At 47.9% G+C, this 18,752-nt stretch overlaps 5 protein-coding genes across 14 annotated transcripts in view; 3 read left to right on the top strand and 2 right to left on the bottom strand.

The window, feature by feature from the left end:
* Positions 1-317: 317 nt before the first annotated feature.
* Positions 318-3,632, top strand: LOC109527918 (blastula protease 10). Its single transcript, XM_019890120.1, has 11 exons — positions 318-734; positions 840-1,018; positions 1,098-1,130; positions 1,196-1,249; positions 1,915-1,958; positions 2,042-2,111; positions 2,188-2,302; positions 2,816-2,988; positions 3,088-3,169; positions 3,245-3,366; positions 3,440-3,632. Exons 2-11 carry the CDS (start codon positions 967-969, stop codon positions 3,601-3,603), a joined length of 909 nt encoding a protein of 302 aa, XP_019745679.1. The 5' UTR covers positions 318-734; positions 840-966; the 3' UTR covers positions 3,604-3,632.
* A 1,167-nt stretch (positions 3,633-4,799) lies between these two features.
* Positions 4,800-7,600, top strand: wdr45 (WD repeat domain 45). 2 transcript variants are annotated; one of them, XM_019890119.1, is made up of 11 exons: positions 4,800-4,958; positions 5,023-5,125; positions 5,376-5,450; positions 5,530-5,634; positions 5,724-5,829; positions 5,964-6,058; positions 6,136-6,215; positions 6,391-6,599; positions 6,853-6,954; positions 7,030-7,175; positions 7,268-7,600. In XM_019890119.1, the coding sequence occupies exons 2-11, from the start codon at positions 5,077-5,079 to the stop codon at positions 7,375-7,377; spliced, it is 1,077 nt and encodes a 358-aa protein (XP_019745678.1). In that variant the 5' UTR covers positions 4,800-4,958; positions 5,023-5,076; the 3' UTR covers positions 7,378-7,600. The 2 variants fall into 2 exon arrangements, with proteins under 2 accessions (XP_019745678.1, XP_019745677.1); XM_019890118.1 differs by having other exon boundaries at positions 4,800-5,125.
* Positions 7,601-7,612: 12 nt separating this feature from the next.
* On the bottom strand, positions 7,613-9,103 carry lage3 (L antigen family member 3). Of its 2 annotated transcripts, XM_019890124.1 has the most exons (4): positions 8,978-9,103; positions 8,273-8,401; positions 8,088-8,193; positions 7,613-7,839 (listed from the first exon to the last, which is right to left on the bottom strand). In XM_019890124.1, the coding sequence occupies exons 1-4, from the start codon at positions 9,070-9,072 to the stop codon at positions 7,837-7,839; spliced, it is 333 nt and encodes a 110-aa protein (XP_019745683.1). In that variant the 5' UTR covers positions 9,073-9,103; the 3' UTR covers positions 7,613-7,836. The 2 variants fall into 2 exon arrangements, with proteins under 2 accessions (XP_019745683.1, XP_019745682.1); XM_019890123.1 differs by having other exon boundaries at positions 7,613-8,193.
* Positions 9,066-17,172, top strand: LOC109527914 (cGMP-dependent protein kinase 1-like). 4 transcript variants are annotated; one of them, XM_019890106.1, is made up of 23 exons: positions 9,066-9,134; positions 9,262-9,394; positions 9,754-9,990; positions 10,406-10,547; positions 10,714-10,780; positions 10,852-10,951; positions 11,463-11,576; positions 11,693-11,798; positions 11,865-11,928; positions 12,025-12,102; positions 12,775-12,869; positions 12,948-13,013; positions 13,353-13,427; positions 13,502-13,598; positions 13,678-13,817; positions 14,329-14,418; positions 14,607-14,748; positions 14,813-14,976; positions 15,046-15,168; positions 15,245-15,307; positions 15,377-15,443; positions 15,627-15,776; positions 17,076-17,172. In XM_019890106.1, exons 3-22 carry the CDS (start codon positions 9,771-9,773, stop codon positions 15,723-15,725), a joined length of 2,112 nt encoding a protein of 703 aa, XP_019745665.1. In that variant the 5' UTR covers positions 9,066-9,134; positions 9,262-9,394; positions 9,754-9,770; the 3' UTR covers positions 15,726-15,776; positions 17,076-17,172. The 4 variants fall into 4 exon arrangements, with proteins under 4 accessions (XP_019745665.1, XP_019745667.1, XP_019745666.1 ...); XM_019890108.1 differs by having other exon boundaries at positions 10,409-10,547; XM_019890107.1 differs by lacking the exon at positions 9,066-9,134 and having other exon boundaries at positions 9,181-9,394.
* The window catches only part of nsmfa (NMDA receptor synaptonuclear signaling and neuronal migration factor a), a 36,810-nt gene continuing 35,123 nt past the window's right edge, over positions 17,066-18,752 (bottom strand). For all 5 annotated transcript variants that reach the window (XM_019890111.1, XM_019890112.1, XM_019890115.1 and 2 more), the window contains 2 exons: positions 17,760-17,835; positions 17,066-17,258 (listed from right to left, as the gene is read on the bottom strand). In XM_019890111.1, the coding sequence (XP_019745670.1) occupies positions 17,161-17,258; positions 17,760-17,835 (174 nt within the window). In that variant the 3' untranslated portion in view covers positions 17,066-17,160. The remainder of the gene's footprint in view (positions 17,259-17,759; positions 17,836-18,752) is intronic.

Genomic DNA, 18,752 nt, shown 5'->3' on the forward strand with positions numbered 1-18,752 from the left:
CCCCACTCACTCATCTGACGCTGCCGGCAGGAAGGCCGGTGCGGATGCTCCCAGCCTTCCTATGTTCCTTCCTTGCTTCCTTCCTTCCTTCCTTTTCACCCTCAAGAAAGAAAAGCAAATTCCAGGAGCCACGAGACTCTCCACGACGACCAGGAACCTGATTTTGGTGAGATGGTGTCTTCCCTCAGCTCAACATTTGGGAGTCCTCCCACGTTTGTACTATTGGCAGTGTAGGTTATTATACGCAGTCAGTCCATGACTTTCTCCTACCTGTCTCTTCTGTCATTCTCCTCCCTCCGTGATTAAATTTCTGGTGCCAGGTGCTAGCATGCAAACAGAGGAGCAAGGAGGGAGGAAGTTGCAGTTAGCCAAATGAGATGAGCCCTTTGACATTCACACCACAGGGCAGGTGATCCAGGATCCGCATCCGAAATGTGTGACACACAGCAAATAGCTCCCGCGGGCAAGTTCCACTGCCAATAACAAAAAGCCGCTTCCTTCGTCCAACGTCAACCGGCGAAAACCAACAAAGCGCCATTGAGGCAGCTCGCGTGAGATGTGCCGTAAAATATGACGCTCTTTAAGAAATCAACGGAAACAGAGGAAGGCTCAGTGGAGTCAGGCCCAGCCGAGGTGTGGATGGACCTCACGCACCTCGAATGGACGCAATGGAAAGGCGAGAAAGAGCCGTGGAGCCAGAAGACATGGCGGATGTCTCGAGCAGCCTTTCAAACGTACGCATCATCACCATGCCTGGCTGTTATATTTTCCACTTTTTCTTCCATTCAAACCTACTTTGTGTTAAAAATCGTTTGCACCTCAAATTATTATTTTAACAGCTTGCAGTGCAGTCCTCCAACCAGCAGGGGGAAGAGGGAGCCCTCTCCAGTGTTAACTAGCAAATAAGGTTATTTAAGGAGGTAGCGCACAGGTGTAGGCCTCGATCACTAACGAGCTGCCGTCGCCATGTTGCTGCCTCTTGCTGCGCTTCTCTTCTGGGCCACCCTTCCACATGCGGGTAAATTTCGCAGATATCAATTTATTGAGCTTTTTTTTCTTCTCCAAATGGCCTTTTGATGACGCGTCTTTTGTTTCAGGCCGTTGCGTGCCGTTGCCGCTCCAGGACGAAGGTACTGTTAGCATGTGAGTGCTAGTCGGCGATTTTGGCTAATAGCGTGTCAATTATCCCACGCAGATTTGCTCGCTGATGCAGTCGAGTACACCGAGAAAAACCCGGAGACGCTCGTAGGCCAGTGAACGCTTCTGCCTTTTCTTCTTCTTCCTCTTTCAGTGATTAACATTAACAATTTATACTGTGGAATGCAGGAAATCACTCTTTGTCATTTATATACTCAAAGTCGCCCATTTTTGCAAGTGTGTGTGTGTGTGTGCTAATGATGTTTGCGTATAAGCGACCCCCAAAATTAACTCTTAACTCACTCAGCACCCGCCACCTGCAAAGTTAATAAGGAAAAAAAAAAAACTAAAGACACTTTCTATTAGCAAGATAAAGGGAGAGTGACTGTATGTAGTGGCATTGTTAAATTATGGGACACGAAAAGTAACATTACGGGAGGGGGGTTGTTTAGATTACAAATCAGTTGGGTAAAAAAAAAATTTTTTTTTGCAGTGTTACAATTTTAATATGGTTAGAGGGCTGTGAGTGGTATTATCTCAAGATAGTGGGAATTGCTGTCAATGGCTGGAAAGTGTGCAATTTTTTTTTTAATGTCAATTATGTCCCTTAGCTTAAAGTTTGAAAAACTGACTGGTTAACGGCATGCAAAGCTTTTCTGCCATCTCATATGGATGTTACATGGTAGCAAAGTTAAAATTTTGGATGACTGAATTTCAAGTATGTTGTGATGATCAAAAGAGGAAAAATAAACTGCTGTTGTGCAAATGTTTGGACAGGCTTGGTGGATGAAGATGTGATGGAAGGTGACATGCTCGTTTCAGTGAGTGTTTGCTAGACTTGTTTGTTTGAAACTAAAGTGTCATGAAGACCAACTGACAATGTTGCCCGCGTTCTCCCTTGCAGTATGACCGTAACGCAGTGGACAGACGGTGGCCTTCTACACGCATCCCATACACCATCGATTACACCCTGCGTGAGAGTGCACGCATACATGAGCATCTCCAACTTTGAGCCACAAGCTAAATGCTAACTTGGCGGCCGTCCGACAGGCTACCGCTCTGACGACATCAAGACTGCCCTGAACATGATCTCGCGCCACACCTGCTTGGTCTTCCAACAGCGCACTAACGAGCCTGACTACATCTTCTTCAAAGTCGCCGTTGGGTGCGCCGAGCGTCTCTCGTATTTGAAAATCTATTCTAGATGTTGTGAGTGGCTGTACGATTTCAGGGGAGTGGGGGCAGTTAATAAAATCTAAGCCAATGCTTCAGCCAAAAACGGTGAGCCAGATCAGGGAAACAAATGGCAAGATGTAAGTGGGCAAAGGGGTATACCCTGCCCTTTTTATTAATTTTTTTAAACATACATTTATTTATTCAGAGCATCCCCTTTTCTAGAGGAAGTGGCAGTGACTCGATAAATATTTCTCCAGTGTATTCAGCTCATATTAAGGAAGTTAGCCGTTTGAAATTAATGGAGCCGTAACAAATTGAAGAATATACAGAATAATTATACAATTATATTTTACCAAGATGAAAAAAAAGTCTAACCAGCATTGAAGACAGACTGCAATAAAATCCAAATGTTGACATGCATAAAAAAAAAGATGCAAAGATGATGTCTAGACGGTTGTTTGGCACGCGTGGTTTATTCGAAGTGGTTGCTATGATGCTGCAGGTGCGCCTCGTACGTGGGCTTCATGGGCGGCCAGCAGGAACTGCACGTGGGCATAACTTGCACTGTTGGCAACATCGTCCACGAGGTCCTCCACGCTCTGGGCTTCTACCACGAGCACACCAGGATGGACCGGGACAAATACATCACCATCGTGCCTGACAACATCATGCGAGGTCGGGAAAAAGATTCATGCTTGGAACTTTCTTTGCATTTGATTGAATAGCGTCTTGCTCGGCCGTCGAGCGACTCCAGCCTCTGTTTTTATTTTCAAGGACATCAGAAAAACTTCTTTATACAAAGGGGAGAAACTTTCCAGCTCCCGTATGACCTGCCCTCCATCATGCACTACGGCAGGTAACGCACGCACGCACGCGCGCTCAAGTTGACATTCTGGTGATTGAGCTGATTGTACGCTGGCGGCGGGCGCAGCACTTTCTTCTCAAGTAACGGGGAGCCCACCATCGTGGCCAAGGTGCGGAACAACAACATGGGCCAGCGCTTTGCCATGACGCCCACCGACATCCAGAGAATTCGTCTCCACTACAAATGCGGTGAGTTCCTTCTCTGACCCGGTTAGCCGCTAACCTTCCAGATTGCACTTGACTTGTCCGCCGTATTTATCAGACCAAGTGCGCGAGGTGGCGAAACTGTACTGGTGGGAACCTGAAGTCACGCCTGCGCCAGTCTACAATGTGCACGTGTTTGACATCAAAGGCCTCCCCCACAATACCACACAATCGCCGCTGGGGGGTGCCAGAAACGACAGCTCAGCAGACTCTGGTGTTTAAATAAAATGCGCAATGTGTCGTCGCTTTAATGGTGCCTTTGCTTCATTTCGTGTATAAGTCGTGTATAAGTATAAGTCGTGCGCTTAAAAAAATCAAACAATTAAAGTACAGTATGGGCACTTGTAGGATTGACAGGGTTAGGATTGCTGAGCTCCCGACCAGGCGAGGTGAATTTCACTGTTTTGTACATTTGAATGTCATATTATTGCCACCTTTATGAAAGAGCCGTAGCACATCTGGGGTAAGGCTGACTAAAGCGTCACATCTGAAAAAGGTGATGAAAATGTTGAGCCACAGCAAGAAAGTCAGATTGGATTTGGGTTATTTTTGACAGAAGTTTTAAGGTGCATGTTTCTTCAAATGTGTCGCATAATAGTTTTGCTGGCACAACCTGGAAAAATTGCATTGATTTGGTGTAGGGGGGGGGGGAATTACTACCTCACGGAATAAATTAAAACCGTCCCCATCCAACAACGAATCCAGTTTAAAATTCTTCTCACCTTCAAGGCCCTTAACAGCTTTGCTCCCTTCTACCTCACTGATCTCCTTCATCGTCACTACTCCACTTGGAATCATAGATCTGCCCTTGGCAACCTCCTCACCCCTCCTATCCGAACCAAGGACCGGACGTGGGGAGACAGACCCTTTTCTATGGCCGCCCCCTCCCTCTGGAATTCTCTCCCTCATCAAGTCAGACACTCCCCTCTTAAAACTGCACAAAAAAACCCAATGTTCAAATATGGTTTTACTCTAATACATATGTTTAACAGAATCTCTCCTTTTTTGTACATACTGTTGCACCCATATAAATTGTTTTTCTTTTTTTAAATTTCGTTATATGGCTTCATCTGTTGTTTTTCTTTTTATCATGTGAAGTGCCTTTGAGTGTTTTTTTTAAAGCGCTATATCAATAAAATATTTTTTTTTATTTGAAGGTGCCACTATTACTATTAAAAATATATTGTCCCGAGGCATATGGATGTCATTTAATATTAGTGTACGCGTCAGGTTGAAGCCAAGAACTATTGAAAGCGCACCTCGCGTTCGTGCATTGGAATTCCACGTCGTCCACTTAATACTAAAAAAAAAAAAAAAGACTCAATCCACGTATAAATGTAGACTGTCCGCCCGGCGCACTCCTTTTCCCGCGTAAAATTTCGTCAAACAGGAAACGGAAGTGGCAGCAAACCGGAAGTCCATTAATGTGACGTCCCCGCGTCGTAAACAAAACAACACTTCGTGTTGCGACATCTTCATTTGTTTGTTTGCCGTTTGCTGCTTTCACGTTGGCTTTGAGGGATTTCCACCCCGCAATTCTCGCGACGGACAAGTTCCGGCACCTTGTCTCAGCTCATGTGAGCTCACTTTATTAATTGTCGCAGCTCTCTTGAGCGCACTGTCTTTCTTTCTTTCTTATAGCTGCTCACTTGAGCTTAGCTTCAGACAAGCCGGTGGCGAGTGAAGCGTCGAGACATGGCCCAGCGCAGAGGAGTCATCAGCCTGCAGTTCAACCAGGACCACAGTAAGGAAGACTTTTACGCCCCACGCACGTATAATGACGTCACAACCTCAAGGCCTCGTTCTGAACGCATTTTAATGTTTTGAAACCAAATTGTACTTTCAACAAATAATTGTAGACTGGCATGTAACGTTTCAAAGATGAATTGATACATGCGACCGGCATTGTCTGATCTCTCTTTGGGTGAAAGGCAGTGTTGAAAAGCAGGGCTGGATTCAGAACATGTGGAGAAAAGTCTTTTCTCTTGTTTCAGGTTGTTTCTGCTGCTCCATGGAGTCGGGCGTGCGCATTTACAACGTGGAGCCGTTGATGGAGAAAGGCCACCTTGGTAGGCCTCTCACCTCCCGGCCGCTGACGGGTGCCCGACCGCGGTTGCCCGCTAACGTGGCCTTCCGTCTGCTTTGCAGATCACGAGCAGGTGGGCAGCGTGGCGTCGTGCTCCATGCTGCATCGCTCCAACCTGCTGGCTGTGGTTGGAGGCGGAATCAGTCCCAAGTTCTCCGAGATATCTGGTGGGTAACTTTTAAATCCACCGCCATCAAGTGATGATGATGATGATGAGGAGGAGGATGATGAGGGGAAAACTGGCGTGGGTTTTTAGTGCTGATCTGGGACGACGCGCGTGAGTGTCGGGACGCCAAAGACAAGCTGGTGCTGGAGTTCACCTTCACTAAGCCGGTGCTGGCGGTCCGAATGCGACACGACAAGTGAGTGGCGCCTCTTGCAATCGAATTTAAAGCTGTGCCACATGGACAAGATTTGTTGCATTTGAACTTTGCAACTTGAAACACCGGGCAGGCAATTGGTGTTGAACCTTGATTTGCGGGCTGCCTCCTTTCAGGATCGTCATGGTGTTGAAGAACAGGATCTACGTGTACAGCTTTCCCGACACACCGCTCAAGCTCTTTGAATTTGACACGCGCGACAACCCCAAAGGTGACCGCTCGTCCTCCACGCCAACTGCGTTCCCCCCTTTGCAGGTCGGCCATTTTGTATCGTTTCTTTGCCGGCAGGTCTGTGCGACTTGTGTCCGAGTCTGGACAAGCAGCTGCTGGTCTTCCCGGGACACAAATGTGGAAGTCTGCAACTGGTGGTGAGTTGCTCTTTGCGCTTCCTGTCGCCAACGACGTCCAACTCGGGCCGCGCGGTGCCGTGCGGTGCCGTGCCTTTCATTCCTTCCCCCCAAAAATGAGAATGGACCTACAGTGCAAACATAGCTGACGGCGAGTTTGGCTTACCGTCACATCTCGCCTGGTTCCGCCCTTCAGGATCTGTCCAACACCAAACCGGGGACGTCGTCGGCGCCGTTCACCATCAACGCGCACCAGAGCGAGATCGCCTGCGTGGCGCTCAACCAGCCGGGAAGCGTGGTCGCCTCGGCCTCTCGCAAGGGGACGCTCATACGGCTCTTTGACACCAACAGCCGCGACAAACTGGTGGAGCTGCGGCGAGGCACCGACCCCGCCACCCTCTACTGGTGAGAGCGCCGCGGCTTCCTGTCTGCCAGTCTTATCGACTTCCTGTTTTTGGATCAACATCCCGTCTGCTCCGTCTTGTTCCACTTCTTCTCAACGTGCTCAATTTTTGCCGTCCATTCATCATCGACTTCATTTTCTGCTTACCGGCCGCTCTTCCTGGCTGCTTCCTGGCTGCCGTGTGCTCGCCGTTTGTTCATTGAGGCCACATTTTTTTTTTTTTTGCGGCTGACCATGTTCACTTCCTGCGCGCAGCCTCAACTTCAGTCACGATTCGTCGTTCTTGTGCGCGTCCAGCGACAAGGGGACGGTCCACATCTTCGCCCTGAAAGACACCAAACTCAACCGCCGCTCCGCGTAAGGCCGCCGCGCCAGCCCGCTTCCTCAACCCTCAACCCACCTTGACCCCACCCGCTCATGTGTGTGTGTCAGGTTGGCACGTGTGGGCAAGGTGGGCCCCGTGATCGGTCAGTACGTGGATAGCCAGTGGTCGCTGGCCAGCTTCACCGTGCCCGCCGAGTGTGCCTGCATCTGCGCCTTCGGGAAGAACACGTCCAAGAACGTCAACTCCGTCATCGGTCAGCAAGCGCCGCTCGCCCCTCATCGGCGTTTTATTGCCGTCCCGCGAGGTAAACGTCAAACCTAACGTTTATTGTCGTCCCTCCCGCAGCCATCTGCGTGGACGGCACCTTCCACAAGTACGTCTTCACGCCCGACGGAAACTGCAACCGCGAAGCCTTCGACGTCTACTTGGACATTTGCGATGACGATGACTTTTGAAAATGACCGCAAAATGACGGAGCGAGAGAGAAAAGGATGCGAAGAGACGTCGAAGGAACGGCAGGACTCTGTACTCGGTCGTCATGGCAACAGGTGGACCGAGGTGTCATGCGTGTGACTGATTTGTGAGAGACATTTCAACCACTTAGCGTATCAGTCACAGCGCCCCCGTGATTGGATTTGAAGTGAACAAAGAAAGGAAATAGTTCCAATCGAACAAAATTAAAAAATACACTTTAAAAATATATATTTTATTTGATCCAATGAAAATTGACTGCCAAAATGTACTCACACATGATAATGCTGCAGCATAGGACAACTATGAAAATATCCAAACAAGAAATAAAACAGGCCTCACCCCAATGCAGAAAACGACAATTCGCATAACAAAACAAATGGAGTATTTTTCATATCCTGATCAAATTCATAGTGACCGAAACCTTTCCAACCAGTGAAAGTTCATCTTCAGGGAAGATTGATTTCAAGTTCTCATAATCCCATAGAATTCCATTTACAGCACAAAAACAAAACTCTAAAACTTTGTAAGTCAAGCTTCCGCCACGTCCCAATGAAGTGATAGTCCATGAAAGGCATTCTTTGTTTTTTCTTTACTTCAAACGGAGCATTGGCTCGCCTGAGTTTTGAACCAAGGCGGGCTCTCAGGTGGCACTTGGAGGTTGATGACCAAGAACCACGTGAGGATCCTCGCAGACGTCGGCAGAAAAGGCGTGCATGGTCTCCAAGACGAGGCTCAGGTGGTCCAGGAAGGAATTGACGGACACGCGCAGGACCCGAGCTTCGTCGGCGCGCCATTTCCTGAAAAGGTCACAAAGCACAAATAGGTCATTGGCGGCAATGTGACGGGAGAGACGCGGCTGAGGCGAAGACTCCTCACACGTTTAGTACGCTTCCCGTGAGCGTCAGCCGTTTGTGAACGCCACCTCGCCGGGGCTCGCGGTCGGGACTCAGCGAGCCAAGAGCCACGGCGGCCTGACGTGCTGATGGGAAGGGGACGTCTAGAGAGCTGGAGGAGGGAGAGTCAAGGAATCTCATTCAACCGGTCACTGCTCTATCGTCACCTGCAGTGACTGGGAGGAGTTCCAGTGTACATTTAGAATCCCAAGTACAAATACTTTACTGTAATTAGTAGAATTTGTCTCGTACTGCTGGATTTGAAAACGAGAGTACTTACATCACTTTGTCAAACTCAGAGGATGACAGGACATAAAAATATGTAAACAGAGAGGGAAAGTCATCCGTCTATGGTTGACTTCTTGACTGATCCTGTCCCTGTCACATGTGGGGTGCAGTGTGCAGTTTTTTTTTCGTTGAGTTGGTCCTTAGCTCTGATTGAATATGTTTAAAATTATTCGCCAGATTTTCCTTTTTTTTCGCGAAGGCAACATCCAAAAAGTGCAACAAGACACCGTTTGCCCAGAATTTTTCGTCCACATTTTTTGCTGTTACGGTATATGAACGACTAGATGTTTTCAGAGTATTCCTCAATATGACCCGCTCCGATTACAAACCAACGGCAGCATGAAGTTGAATGAAAAGTACATCGTTCGACGATTCAGTCTTAACTGAAATCGAAGGATACAACTCCAGTTTGCTCGCTTGGTCGTCGTTTTCGGGCACCGCCATCTTGTTTGCTATTGGAAGTCTTCTTCGTCCGAGTCGTTTGAGCACCGTCATTGTGCGCGGCTGCCCCCAAGTGGTAGAGAGGACAGCGCGCAAAACTCTGAAAGCGTTCGGAGGTATTTATTTTACGCGATTGAGTTGTATGTATGTAGTAAATATTAATTAAAAGTTTTGCTCATCTTGCTTGCTGTTCATCAACACCAAGATTTTTGGCCAATTCTTGACCTTTTTTTGTCTGAGTAGGCGCTGTCAAAATCAGCTGTGCCCGTGCACGTGTTGCCGTTTGTTGTTTGGACGTGTGAGCAGTTCCTCGAGGAAGCGCCGACAGAAATTCCTTTCAAATCTTCCCAGACACCTTCTGAAGTCACAAGACACGGTAAGGCAGGCAGGGGTCTGTTTCTTTTTCAAAGTCAAACACAACAACTAACACATAAAAGGAGGTGCCTTTTGAGTGTCCCTCGGGCGGCGAAGTACGCGTCCTGTACTTTCATAGAAGTGCAGAACCAAAAACAGTGTTGTCTAAATTACCAGCCTTTTTAAATTTGAGAGACTTTATTGTGGTAATGGTGTGATACATATTTCTAAAACAACACAGCTCAAATTGCCTTTAATGATACGTTGTTTAATGGTATCGTTAATTGACATGCATTTAAGTAAACAGGCTAGTAATGTCTGACAAGAATACGGAAACCGATACATATCAATATTCATCATTTTGGTTTTTATTTTCTATAGTGCACGTCGACTCGCTGATGGCGGCACCAAAGAGAGGCGGCGGGATACTGCGTGACCTGCAGGTGGCGCTGCAGCTGAAGATCGAGGAGCTGACGGAGCGTGACGCGCTGATCGACGAATTGGAGTCGGAACTGGACGCCAAAGAGCTCCTGATTGGACATCTGCGGGCCGAGCTGGACCGATATCGCAACTCGGCGCCGGGTGCCGACCACACCCCCACCGAGGTGCAAAACGCAGGTGGAAATGCCTTCAAGAATCTTTTCATTTTCATTCATGGGTGAATCTTTTTATTTGTTGGCTCATCAGTGCAGTACACAAGTAGAATCTAAATTCACACGCTTCACTTCATCAACAATTTCACGACGCACTTTTTTTTTTTTTTAACCCATCACATCAACAAATTCTTCACAATAAATTCTTCACAGCCACTCGTGTCTTGTCCAGGGGTTCGTCATTGTCTCATCAGTTGGCTTCCATTTCGTTTCCCAATTTCTTTCTATCTTCGTTCAGTTCGTTGCTTGTGTCTGTTCGTCAGTGGTCAGGCTGTAGAATTCCAACGAATGTGACAGTCGGATCCGAAAGGCTCTGTCTCAGGTGCTGAGCTGGAGAGGTTCCAACTCAGGCTGAGGTTGTTGTTTTTTCCGACATCCAGCAGGTGGCGCTGCAGTAATGACGGCCGCGTCACTGGACGAGCCTCAGCGTACCAAGAGACAGGCCATCTCCGCTGAACCCAGCGCGCTGGATCCCACCCAGCTCACTGACGTCACGCTCACCAGCTATTGCAAGACCAAAGAGTGAGATCCCCACATATGAAAACCAAAATTGCACAGTCTAGGAATTTTTACAAAATGATCAGCTCAGTATCTAGTGTCCGGGGAGGGATTTCCGAGGCAAGCCCAGACAACCCCGCCCACGAAAGTCGCCACTGGAGCCAGAGCATGTTGGTGTGTTTGCGTGCAGGTCCAGCGAGTTGATCCAGAGAGCGCTGATGGACAACGACTTCATGAAGCACCTGGAACACGGACAGGTGAGAATCACGCCGGCATCCATCTTGTCTTGGCTGGGACGTCCGCGCTGTTTTCCGTCCCGCCGGTCCAGATCCTCACCATCCTGGACTGCATGCGGCCCACCAGTCTGGACAAAGGATGCTGCGTCATCCAGGAGGGCGACGACGGATCCAGCGTCTACGTTCTCGAGGGTGAGTTTTGCTTCTGCCACTGATTTCTTCTTTTTCTCTGCTGTAGGAAGTGCAGTCGGTTCAAAGCGTCTATTGGCTCTATTCACTCTCTCGCTGGGTCCAAATTCACAGGCTGGGTCCTTCGAGGGCTCCTCCTCATGTCGCCTACGTGGACAACATAAAGCGAGGCCAATGTGGACGGGCCTTCAGTTAATTTGAGCTGAGAACGGAAACGTGAACGTAAAGTCTGTCTAAATGATAAATTCGGCCTTCGGAGGGCTCCGAATTCGGACACGGCTTGTCCAAAGCCCAACATGGCGGACCTCAGCCAGGGAGGAGGAAGACATGCACCTGACAACTTTTGCGTTTCAAAACGATGGTGGCAAAATGATCGGCCTTCAAAATAAAGCCGTTGCTTGTCCCAAGCCCAGATCATAACGGGCGGCTTAAGTCCCGCGTAAAAAGCGTGGCTGACGCCCGACAAGGACACACCCAAAATGACGTCTACATTTTTACATTTGTCATCCATCAGAGGGCATGGTGGAGGTGAGCAAAGAAGGCAAAAAGCTGTGTACCATCGGCCCCGGAAAAGTCTTTGGCGAGCTCGCCATCTTGTACAACTGCACACGCACGGCCACGGTGACAGGTATTTGATATCTACCGTTCTGTAAAGCGCTTTGTTCCAGCTGCAGCTGTTGTGAAAGCGCTATATAAATACAAATGTGGGTGTGTGTGTGTGTGTGTGTGTGTGCGCGCGCCCAGCGCTGACCCACATCAAGTTGTGGGCCATCGACCGTCAAGGCTTTCAGACCATCATGATGAGGACCGGCCTCATCAAACATTCCCAATACACGGACTTCCTACGAAGGTAACCTGAACGTGATAATGCCACACGCTATGATGCCTTAGTGACGTCACGCCTCCTTGCCGGTAGTGTTCCGTCTTTCCAGGCCCTTCCGGAGGACATTCTCAGCAAGCTGGCTGACATTCTGGAGGAGGTGACTCTGGACCCATCTGACACATGTCAAAGGTCATCTCTGATGATGTAACCTTGTGTATGTGTGTGTGTGTGTGTGTCTGTGTGTGTACATCAGACTCACTACAACAACGGCGACTACATCATCCGGCAAGGCGCCACAGGTGACACTTTCTTCATCATCAGCGAGGGTCAGGTGAGCAACGCCCACTTCCTGTCTCCATTGTCCACATGGGCTGCACCAAGGTTATCGCAGTTCACAAAAATGGAACGATTGGGGGAAAAAAAAAATCGTACATCAATTCAAAATAAAAGCAGAAGTTGAAGCCAATGAAATGAAAAGAAACAATAAAAAAATAAACAAAACGTGACGTAACGTGTGGACAAGCTGACCTGATGAAGGAGCAAAACAAGACCAGCATGATGGTGACGGCAAAAATTTGGGCAAAAGATTTAAAAAAAAATTAGATTGAATTCCACCAGACTTTTGTCTTGTATCTGCCAAAGGTTTTCTTTCAGTTCTCATTTTATGTTCTTATTAAAACAAAAACAAAAAACAATGCTAAAACTATTCAGGTCAACTAACTTGATGGCTTATATGAGTGAATCACAACCAATTAATTGGTCAGAAAAATTACTTACAATAAATCCCGTATCTTTCTCCATCTATATCTGCCAGGGACTTAATAGTGAAAACCAAATAAAAGATTGCAAAAAGTATCATTGTCATGTCTATCCAGTTGGTTTGGAGGTACGCTGAGATTCTTCAATTCGGTGTGCACCTTAGCGATTATGAGTGTGTGCATCCTATAACTGAAAAGAAAAAAAAAAAATCAACAACCCAAACTATTCCAACCTGGGTGTGCAGGTGAACGTTTGGCAGCAGAGTGCCTCCGGCGACGAGCAGGTGCCAGTGAAGACGCTGTCGAAAGGCGACTGGTTCGGCGAGCAGGCGCTAAAAGGGTGAAGCGGCGCCGCACAGCCGTGAGCGACGGCGCCGTTCCCGCCTTCCAACTTTGCCCCCTTTCGCCGTCTCCGCAGGGAAGACGTGCGCACAGCCAGCGTGACGGCAGAGGGCGCCGTCACCTGCCTGGTGGTGGACAGAGAGTGAGTGGTTTGCTTTTTGAGGCGGGGGGCGGAGCTACGTGGTCGCTCGTGTCGGGGAATCCAGGTGGAAAATTTGGAGATTGGTGATTTTCTTGCCGTTTTCGCATGGATGCGGTATTCTTTAAAACCTTTATTTTGCCACAAGTTATACAATCCCACAACAACAAACACAAATCCACTTAAAATTTCTTTTTTTTTAATCCCCCACCAATATTGAATGACTTTTTAGCCCTAGCAATGTGGCTAGCTAGCCATCAAGTATGACATTCTGAAGGCGCATACATCGGTTGTCATGTTGTCTCCGTGGCGCGTTGGTTTCACACGTCTCTTGTCCCTCAGGTCCTTCAAGCAGCTGATTGGCGGCCTGGAGGAAGGCGACACCAAGCAGAGTGACGACGACCAAGTCCAATCCAAGTGAGCGGCGGACATCACGAACTAGCTAGCAGCCGCCGCGCCCAACTAACGGCAAGCTAACAACATGCGCGCAGGCGTCCGGCGGAGGACGACTTCTTCTCCAGCGTGACGCTTGACGACTTCCGCGTCGTCTGCACCTTGGGCATGGGGGGCTTCAGCCGCGTGGAGCTGGTGGGTGCGTGTGCTTTTTTTTTTTGCGGCGCGCTAACGGGCTTGCGTGTGCGGTGACCCGCGGCCGGGACCCTTTCAGGTGCAGCTGAAGAGCAACGCCGGCCGCTCGTTTGCCCTCAAAGTGTTGAAGAAGCGCCACATCCTGGACACCAGGCAGCAGGAGCACATCCTGTCGGAGCGCCGCATCATGATGGAGGTCCACAGCCCCTTCATCATCAGGTCACGTGATAGCGCAGATAACTCGAAACTGATGAGTAGCACAGATTTGACTCCTTGACTTAATTTGTTGCCTGGCAGCTGTTTTCAAAGCAGAGTTGCTCAAATTCAAATTCCCAGCAGCCTTCATTCAACATTTTGACTGATTGTTTCAGGCTCACAAAATATTTTGATCTGTGACAGTATCAAGACAGAACCTGCCATAAGAGTCGACATTCTTCCTTCACCCAAAAAAAAAAATTTTGGTTCCAGCCTTTTCCATTCTTCAGTGTTAGGTTGCTTTCATTAAAAACACAAGTTTCTCACCCAAAAAGTTAAAAAAAAAAAAAAAAAAGAGGTCCTGAGAAGAGAAAAATGTCCAGCAGAATGTTTTTCGCTTTTGCGACAACTAAAGCTGTAAAACAAAAACAACACCTGCAAAGGATTTTTGATGGCAAACTTTACAAATATGCACCCACAAACAATCCCACCGCTGATTTTGAATGACAGTAAATGTGTCGCTCACCCGCTGCAGGTTGTACCGGACCTTCCGGGACCCGAAATATTTATACATGCTCCTGGAGGTTTGTCTTGGCGGTGAGCTGTGGACGCTCTTACGAGACAGGTGAGTGTCGTCGTGACGTCACGTGATGGTCTAAAGACGAACCAGCTCAAGGTCTGGCAAGGACCTCGACGCAATGTTTTTTTTTTTTGGCCACATCACAAAGTTTATTGAGCTATAGCAGCACATTCCCCAAAAGACCACCGTGTTCTTTGGGAGACCACCACATCCCGTTGTTTTTGTGCCACCAGGGGCTCATTTGACGACGGGACCACGCGATTCTACACGGCGTGCGTCATCGAGGCTCTGGCGGAGCTCCACTGTAAGGGGATCATCTACCGGGACCTCAAGCCCGAGAATATCATCCTGGACCACAGAGGCTACGCCAAGCTGGTGAGTCCGCACGGCGCCGGTCAACATGATGACTGACGGAAGCGAGCCGTTGTTTGGCTGTTAGGTGGATTTTGGCTTCGCTAAGAAGGTGGGCCTGGGGAAGAAGACCTGGACCTTCTGCGGAACTCCCGAGTACGTGGCCCCGGAGATCATCCTCAACAAAGGGCACGACAGCTCAGCCGACTGCTGGTCACTCGGGATTCTGGTCTTTGAGCTTCTCAGCGGAAGGTCGGCGCAACGACGTCTCCGCCGTTAGCGTGTTAGCTTCAACACGTCATTCACTTCCTGGTACCGCAGTCCGCCGTTTTCCGGCTCGGACCCGATGAAGACGTACAACATCATCTTGAGGGGCATCAACATGGTGGAATTCCCTAAAAAGATCACCAAGAGTGCCGCCAACCTCATCAAGAGACTTTGCAGGTTGTGGCTGAGCAGAGATTCAGAAAACTTCAGAGTCGTGATCCTTCTGGTGATTTTGTGTGTGTGTGTGTGTCAGAGACAACCCCTCAGAACGTCTTGGGAACCAGAAGAACGGCGTGAAGGACATCCAGAAGCACAAGTGTGTAACACGATGCGTCTTTCTGATTGGCATTGTTGTTATCGCAACGTCTCCTCCTCCTCGAATCAGGTGGTTTGAGGGCTTCAACTGGGACGGCCTCCGCCAGGGAACCATGGACTGTCCCTTTGCGCCAAGGGTGAGCGGTGGCGATCGTGTGCAGCATCAAAGGCGTGTTGTAGTCACGCCCCTTTTCAAAACACCTCGGTTTCATGAGCTGGAAGGGGTTTTGGATAAAAGTAGTGTGGGGGTGCCAGCAGCATCTATGTTGTGTTTAGTTTGACGACGTCATCAATAGCGCATTTTTTTTTTTGGCCACCAGGTGGACGGCCCGCTGGATAACAGCAACTTTGACGACTTCCCCCTGGACACGGAGGGCCCGCCCCCTGATGAGGAGTCAGGCTGGGACCTGGAGTTCTGACATTGCATGCAAACAGCGAGTGAAACGCAGTCGACTTTCTGGTCTAGCCAGGTCAGTCTCTCTCTTTCTCTTGGTTACATCCAACAATTAATTACACTATTTCGTTTTTGTATTTGTGTGTGTTTTTTTTTTTTGCAGAACATGTCAGTTAGATTTAAAAAAAAAAATGTTTCGTGAGTGCCATTTTCGTCATTTTTCTGCCAAGTTTATATCCTTCCGCAAAAGTTATTTCAGTCTTACCAAGGAGGGAGGAAAAAAAAATAAAAAATCAACCACACAATGACATCATCTTTAATATGATATTCCTCAAACACCACTGAGGACACGTTAAGAAAATGACATTTTCAACATTTCCACTCGTCATCCAAGCCCTTTTGTTTTTTTGTCGTTCCGCAAATTTGTCACCTTCTGTACGTTGGATGGCTATTACATCCCTTCCTGACATCACATCAGAAACGTGAACACATTTAGCTTTTCACAGCCGCAACGAAAACGCACGATAAATCCCTCTTTTTTTTTTCTTCTTCTCATTGATAAGCGACCACGTTCACACCCAAAAAAAAACAAAAAAACCCCCAAAAAGGATGAAGAGTTACCGTACATTTCCGCAGCGCCAATAGTACATTCACCCCCAGCGAGATGGCGATTAAACAGCGTATCTTCGATCGACACAGTTGTAACTTTAGTGGCTAAAACCTGAGTTGTTCCAACGTACGTCTGTTAAGAAAACCGCACAGCAACGCACATTAAAAAGAAAAAGAAAGTAGACGTCATTGATCCGATCGGGAGGATTATTATCTGCATGACTGAAGCGATGCCAGATTCTTACACGGACACAAAGGGTGGATTAGTCATGGATGTCGACAGTGGATAGAAAAAGGCGACTCAGAATAAAATAAAATAAAACGAAAAATCTGTGAGGGAAAAATAAACGGAACTTTTTTTTTAGGGGGGGGGGGTTGTCAGTGTGCTGACTTCCATTAACCCTTTCATGCCCCCCCCTGCAACCTGGTAAGCCGTCCACTGTAGTCAGCGCTGTCCTGTTGGTTAATTTTGAACCCAGGCAAAAGCCATTTGGAAGAGGCCATGCACGCTTGTGCAACCACACAATTTCTTTTTTGTTGAACTTTTCCTGCATCTTAATTATCATTTTGAGTTCACCAAATCCAGGCATTTGAACTGGGGTGTGTAGACTTTTTATATCCACTGTGCGCAACCGCACATCCGTCGCAACCGAACGGTGACCTCAATGGGCTTTGTACAGATGACTTTTTAAACACGCCAAGTGAAAGAAGCAACAAAGTCATCCTTTCTTTCTTTCTTTCTTTTTTTTTACCTGAATTCTTTCAGGGTCCTTGTCCCTTTTCCGCCGTGGACGCCAAGTGAGCAAAGCGTCCAGTCACCGCAACGCGAGGAACATTCTCGTCATCTTCCGTCACAAAAGGTCCTCGTAATCCAACAGTTTGGAGTGCTGACGCGTCTTCCACAGGCGGTAGAGGCGGAAGTCGAAGTACATCTCGATCATCTCTTTGCCTTCACAAGTGAGAAAAGTTGTTTGATTCATTCATACTTGGGACACGTCAGCAGCGCCTGGAGATTTTTTTTTTTTTTGCATTTGTGCCGCTATCCTGATTAAAATGAATTGGAAGTGCCATTTGTCTGTTCTGGAATTCCCAAAACACAAGAAACATTTAATAAAAGAAAAATAGCATTCTATAATGTCGTACTTTATACTTGACAGTGTCAAAAATGTGTTAATATGTCATGTTTTGGGCTTCGGGCCTATTCTTGCAGTGTTTGTGGGTCATGTGCTGCCCTCTGCTGGATAGAGTTGTAATTAATTTTTGTGTGCGCGTGAGTGTCGAGACATTTTTTTGCATGTACTGAGAATGCGAGTATCTCGGCAACTCATCACTTAATAGGGACACAAGTCTGCTTCCATAGTCGTGCCACGTGGGGACCAAAACTGGGCTTAAACTGGCCGTGGATTTGCTCGCCCGAGAACATTTCTTGTAATGTGATGCCAACACCCACCCTGCGCGGAAAGCTCCAGCGGCGACTCGAACTCCACGGAATAAGGCCTCATCAGATTCTTCAGTTTCTGGAACAGCTGTTTGGGCACAGATAAAAGAAAGCAAAGGCCGTTTAAGCTCCTTTTACACTCGGATACGCGCTCAGCAGGGAAGACTGCTTAAGAGTGTGAGTATGTCTGATTGTTTTAGCGTGTGTTGCACCGAGCACATACTTGGACAAGGACAAATGGAGTTAGCTATTGCAAACAAGATGTTTGACCACAAGTTGCAGGCGTCATGTCGTTGTGATCCTTCGTTGGGTCGTCGCTGAATGTAAAATGTTACCCAAAATGTCATATTGTACTTAATGAATTCCTTGTACTGATTTTGAGTTAATTTCAAGACATCTTCCCGAAAAAATTAAAGTCTTCAAGATTTTTTGTTTTGTTTTTGGGGGGGGGGGGAGTCTTGAAGCAACTGTGTATGTACAATGTTTGACAAGCTGGAAAAAACACTGATCCCGCAGTCTGTCGTTCTTCGTGTTGCCAGACAGCCCATCAAGCCCTCCGAGATCCAAATTGATGTCACGTTTTGGCAGACATGACTGGGAAGGACACAAATCCCTGGCCTGGGTCAACGTTTGTTGGCATGCGCACGTCCGCGGGCGCCATTTGTTGTCTTTCACCGTTTTTGCAGAGTGAGATGCATCCAAGCGCCACATATGGAAAGGGTCCAAAAAGGGACCAAAGCCAATGTTGGGTTATTTATACCCGGCGCAGTGGGGTTGAGGATTTGACCCAGTTGCATGACCATTTTCCAAGAAGAAGAGCAAGGAAATTTCAAGACATCTTCCCCCAGGGTTGAAGTTAATATGACAAAATTAAAGTGCTCAACAGTTTTTTCTTTTTTTTTTGGGGGGGGGGGGAGTCTTGAAGCAACTGTGTATGTACAATGTTTGACAAGCTGGAAAAAAAACTGATCCCGCAGTCTGTCGTTCTTCGTTTTGCCGGACAGC

Source organism: Hippocampus comes, unplaced genomic scaffold (assembly GCF_001891065.2).
Source record: "Hippocampus comes isolate QL1 unplaced genomic scaffold, H_comes_QL1_v1.1 scaffold185, whole genome shotgun sequence".
Classification (NCBI taxonomy): domain Eukaryota; kingdom Metazoa; phylum Chordata; class Actinopteri; order Syngnathiformes; family Syngnathidae; genus Hippocampus; species Hippocampus comes.

Coding starts and splice junctions, on each gene's coding strand:
- LOC109527918 (XM_019890120.1), top strand. CDS start 967: ATGTTGCTGCCTCTTGCTGCGCTTCTCTTCTGGGCCACCCTTCCACAT. Junction 1,250..1,914: donor AAACCCGGAGACGCTCGTAG/GCCAGTGAACGC, acceptor ATGTTTGGACAG/GCTTGGTGGATGAAGATGTG. Junction 2,112..2,187: donor CACCATCGATTACACCCTGC/GTGAGAGTGCAC, acceptor GCCGTCCGACAG/GCTACCGCTCTGACGACATC.
- wdr45 (XM_019890118.1), top strand. CDS start 5,077: ATGGCCCAGCGCAGAGGAGTCATCAGCCTGCAGTTCAACCAGGACCAC. Junction 5,126..5,375: donor GCAGTTCAACCAGGACCACA/GTAAGGAAGACT, acceptor CTCTTGTTTCAG/GTTGTTTCTGCTGCTCCATG. Junction 6,059..6,135: donor CACGCGCGACAACCCCAAAG/GTGACCGCTCGT, acceptor CTTTGCCGGCAG/GTCTGTGCGACTTGTGTCCG.
- LOC109527914 (XM_019890106.1), top strand. CDS start 9,771: ATGGCGGCACCAAAGAGAGGCGGCGGGATACTGCGTGACCTGCAGGTG. Junction 11,577..11,692: donor ACGCACGGCCACGGTGACAG/GTATTTGATATC, acceptor GCGCGCGCCCAG/CGCTGACCCACATCAAGTTG. Junction 12,870..12,947: donor GGCGAGCAGGCGCTAAAAGG/GTGAAGCGGCGC, acceptor CCGTCTCCGCAG/GGAAGACGTGCGCACAGCCA.
- lage3 (XM_019890123.1), bottom strand. CDS start 9,072: ATGACGGTGCTCAAACGACTCGGACGAAGAAGACTTCCAATAGCAAAC. Junction 8,402..8,977: donor CAAGCGAGCAAACTGGAGTT/GTATCCTTCGAT, acceptor TCCCTCCTCCAG/CTCTCTAGACGTCCCCTTCC. Junction 8,194..8,272: donor ACGGGAAGCGTACTAAACGT/GTGAGGAGTCTT, acceptor TGACCTTTTCAG/GAAATGGCGCGCCGACGAAG.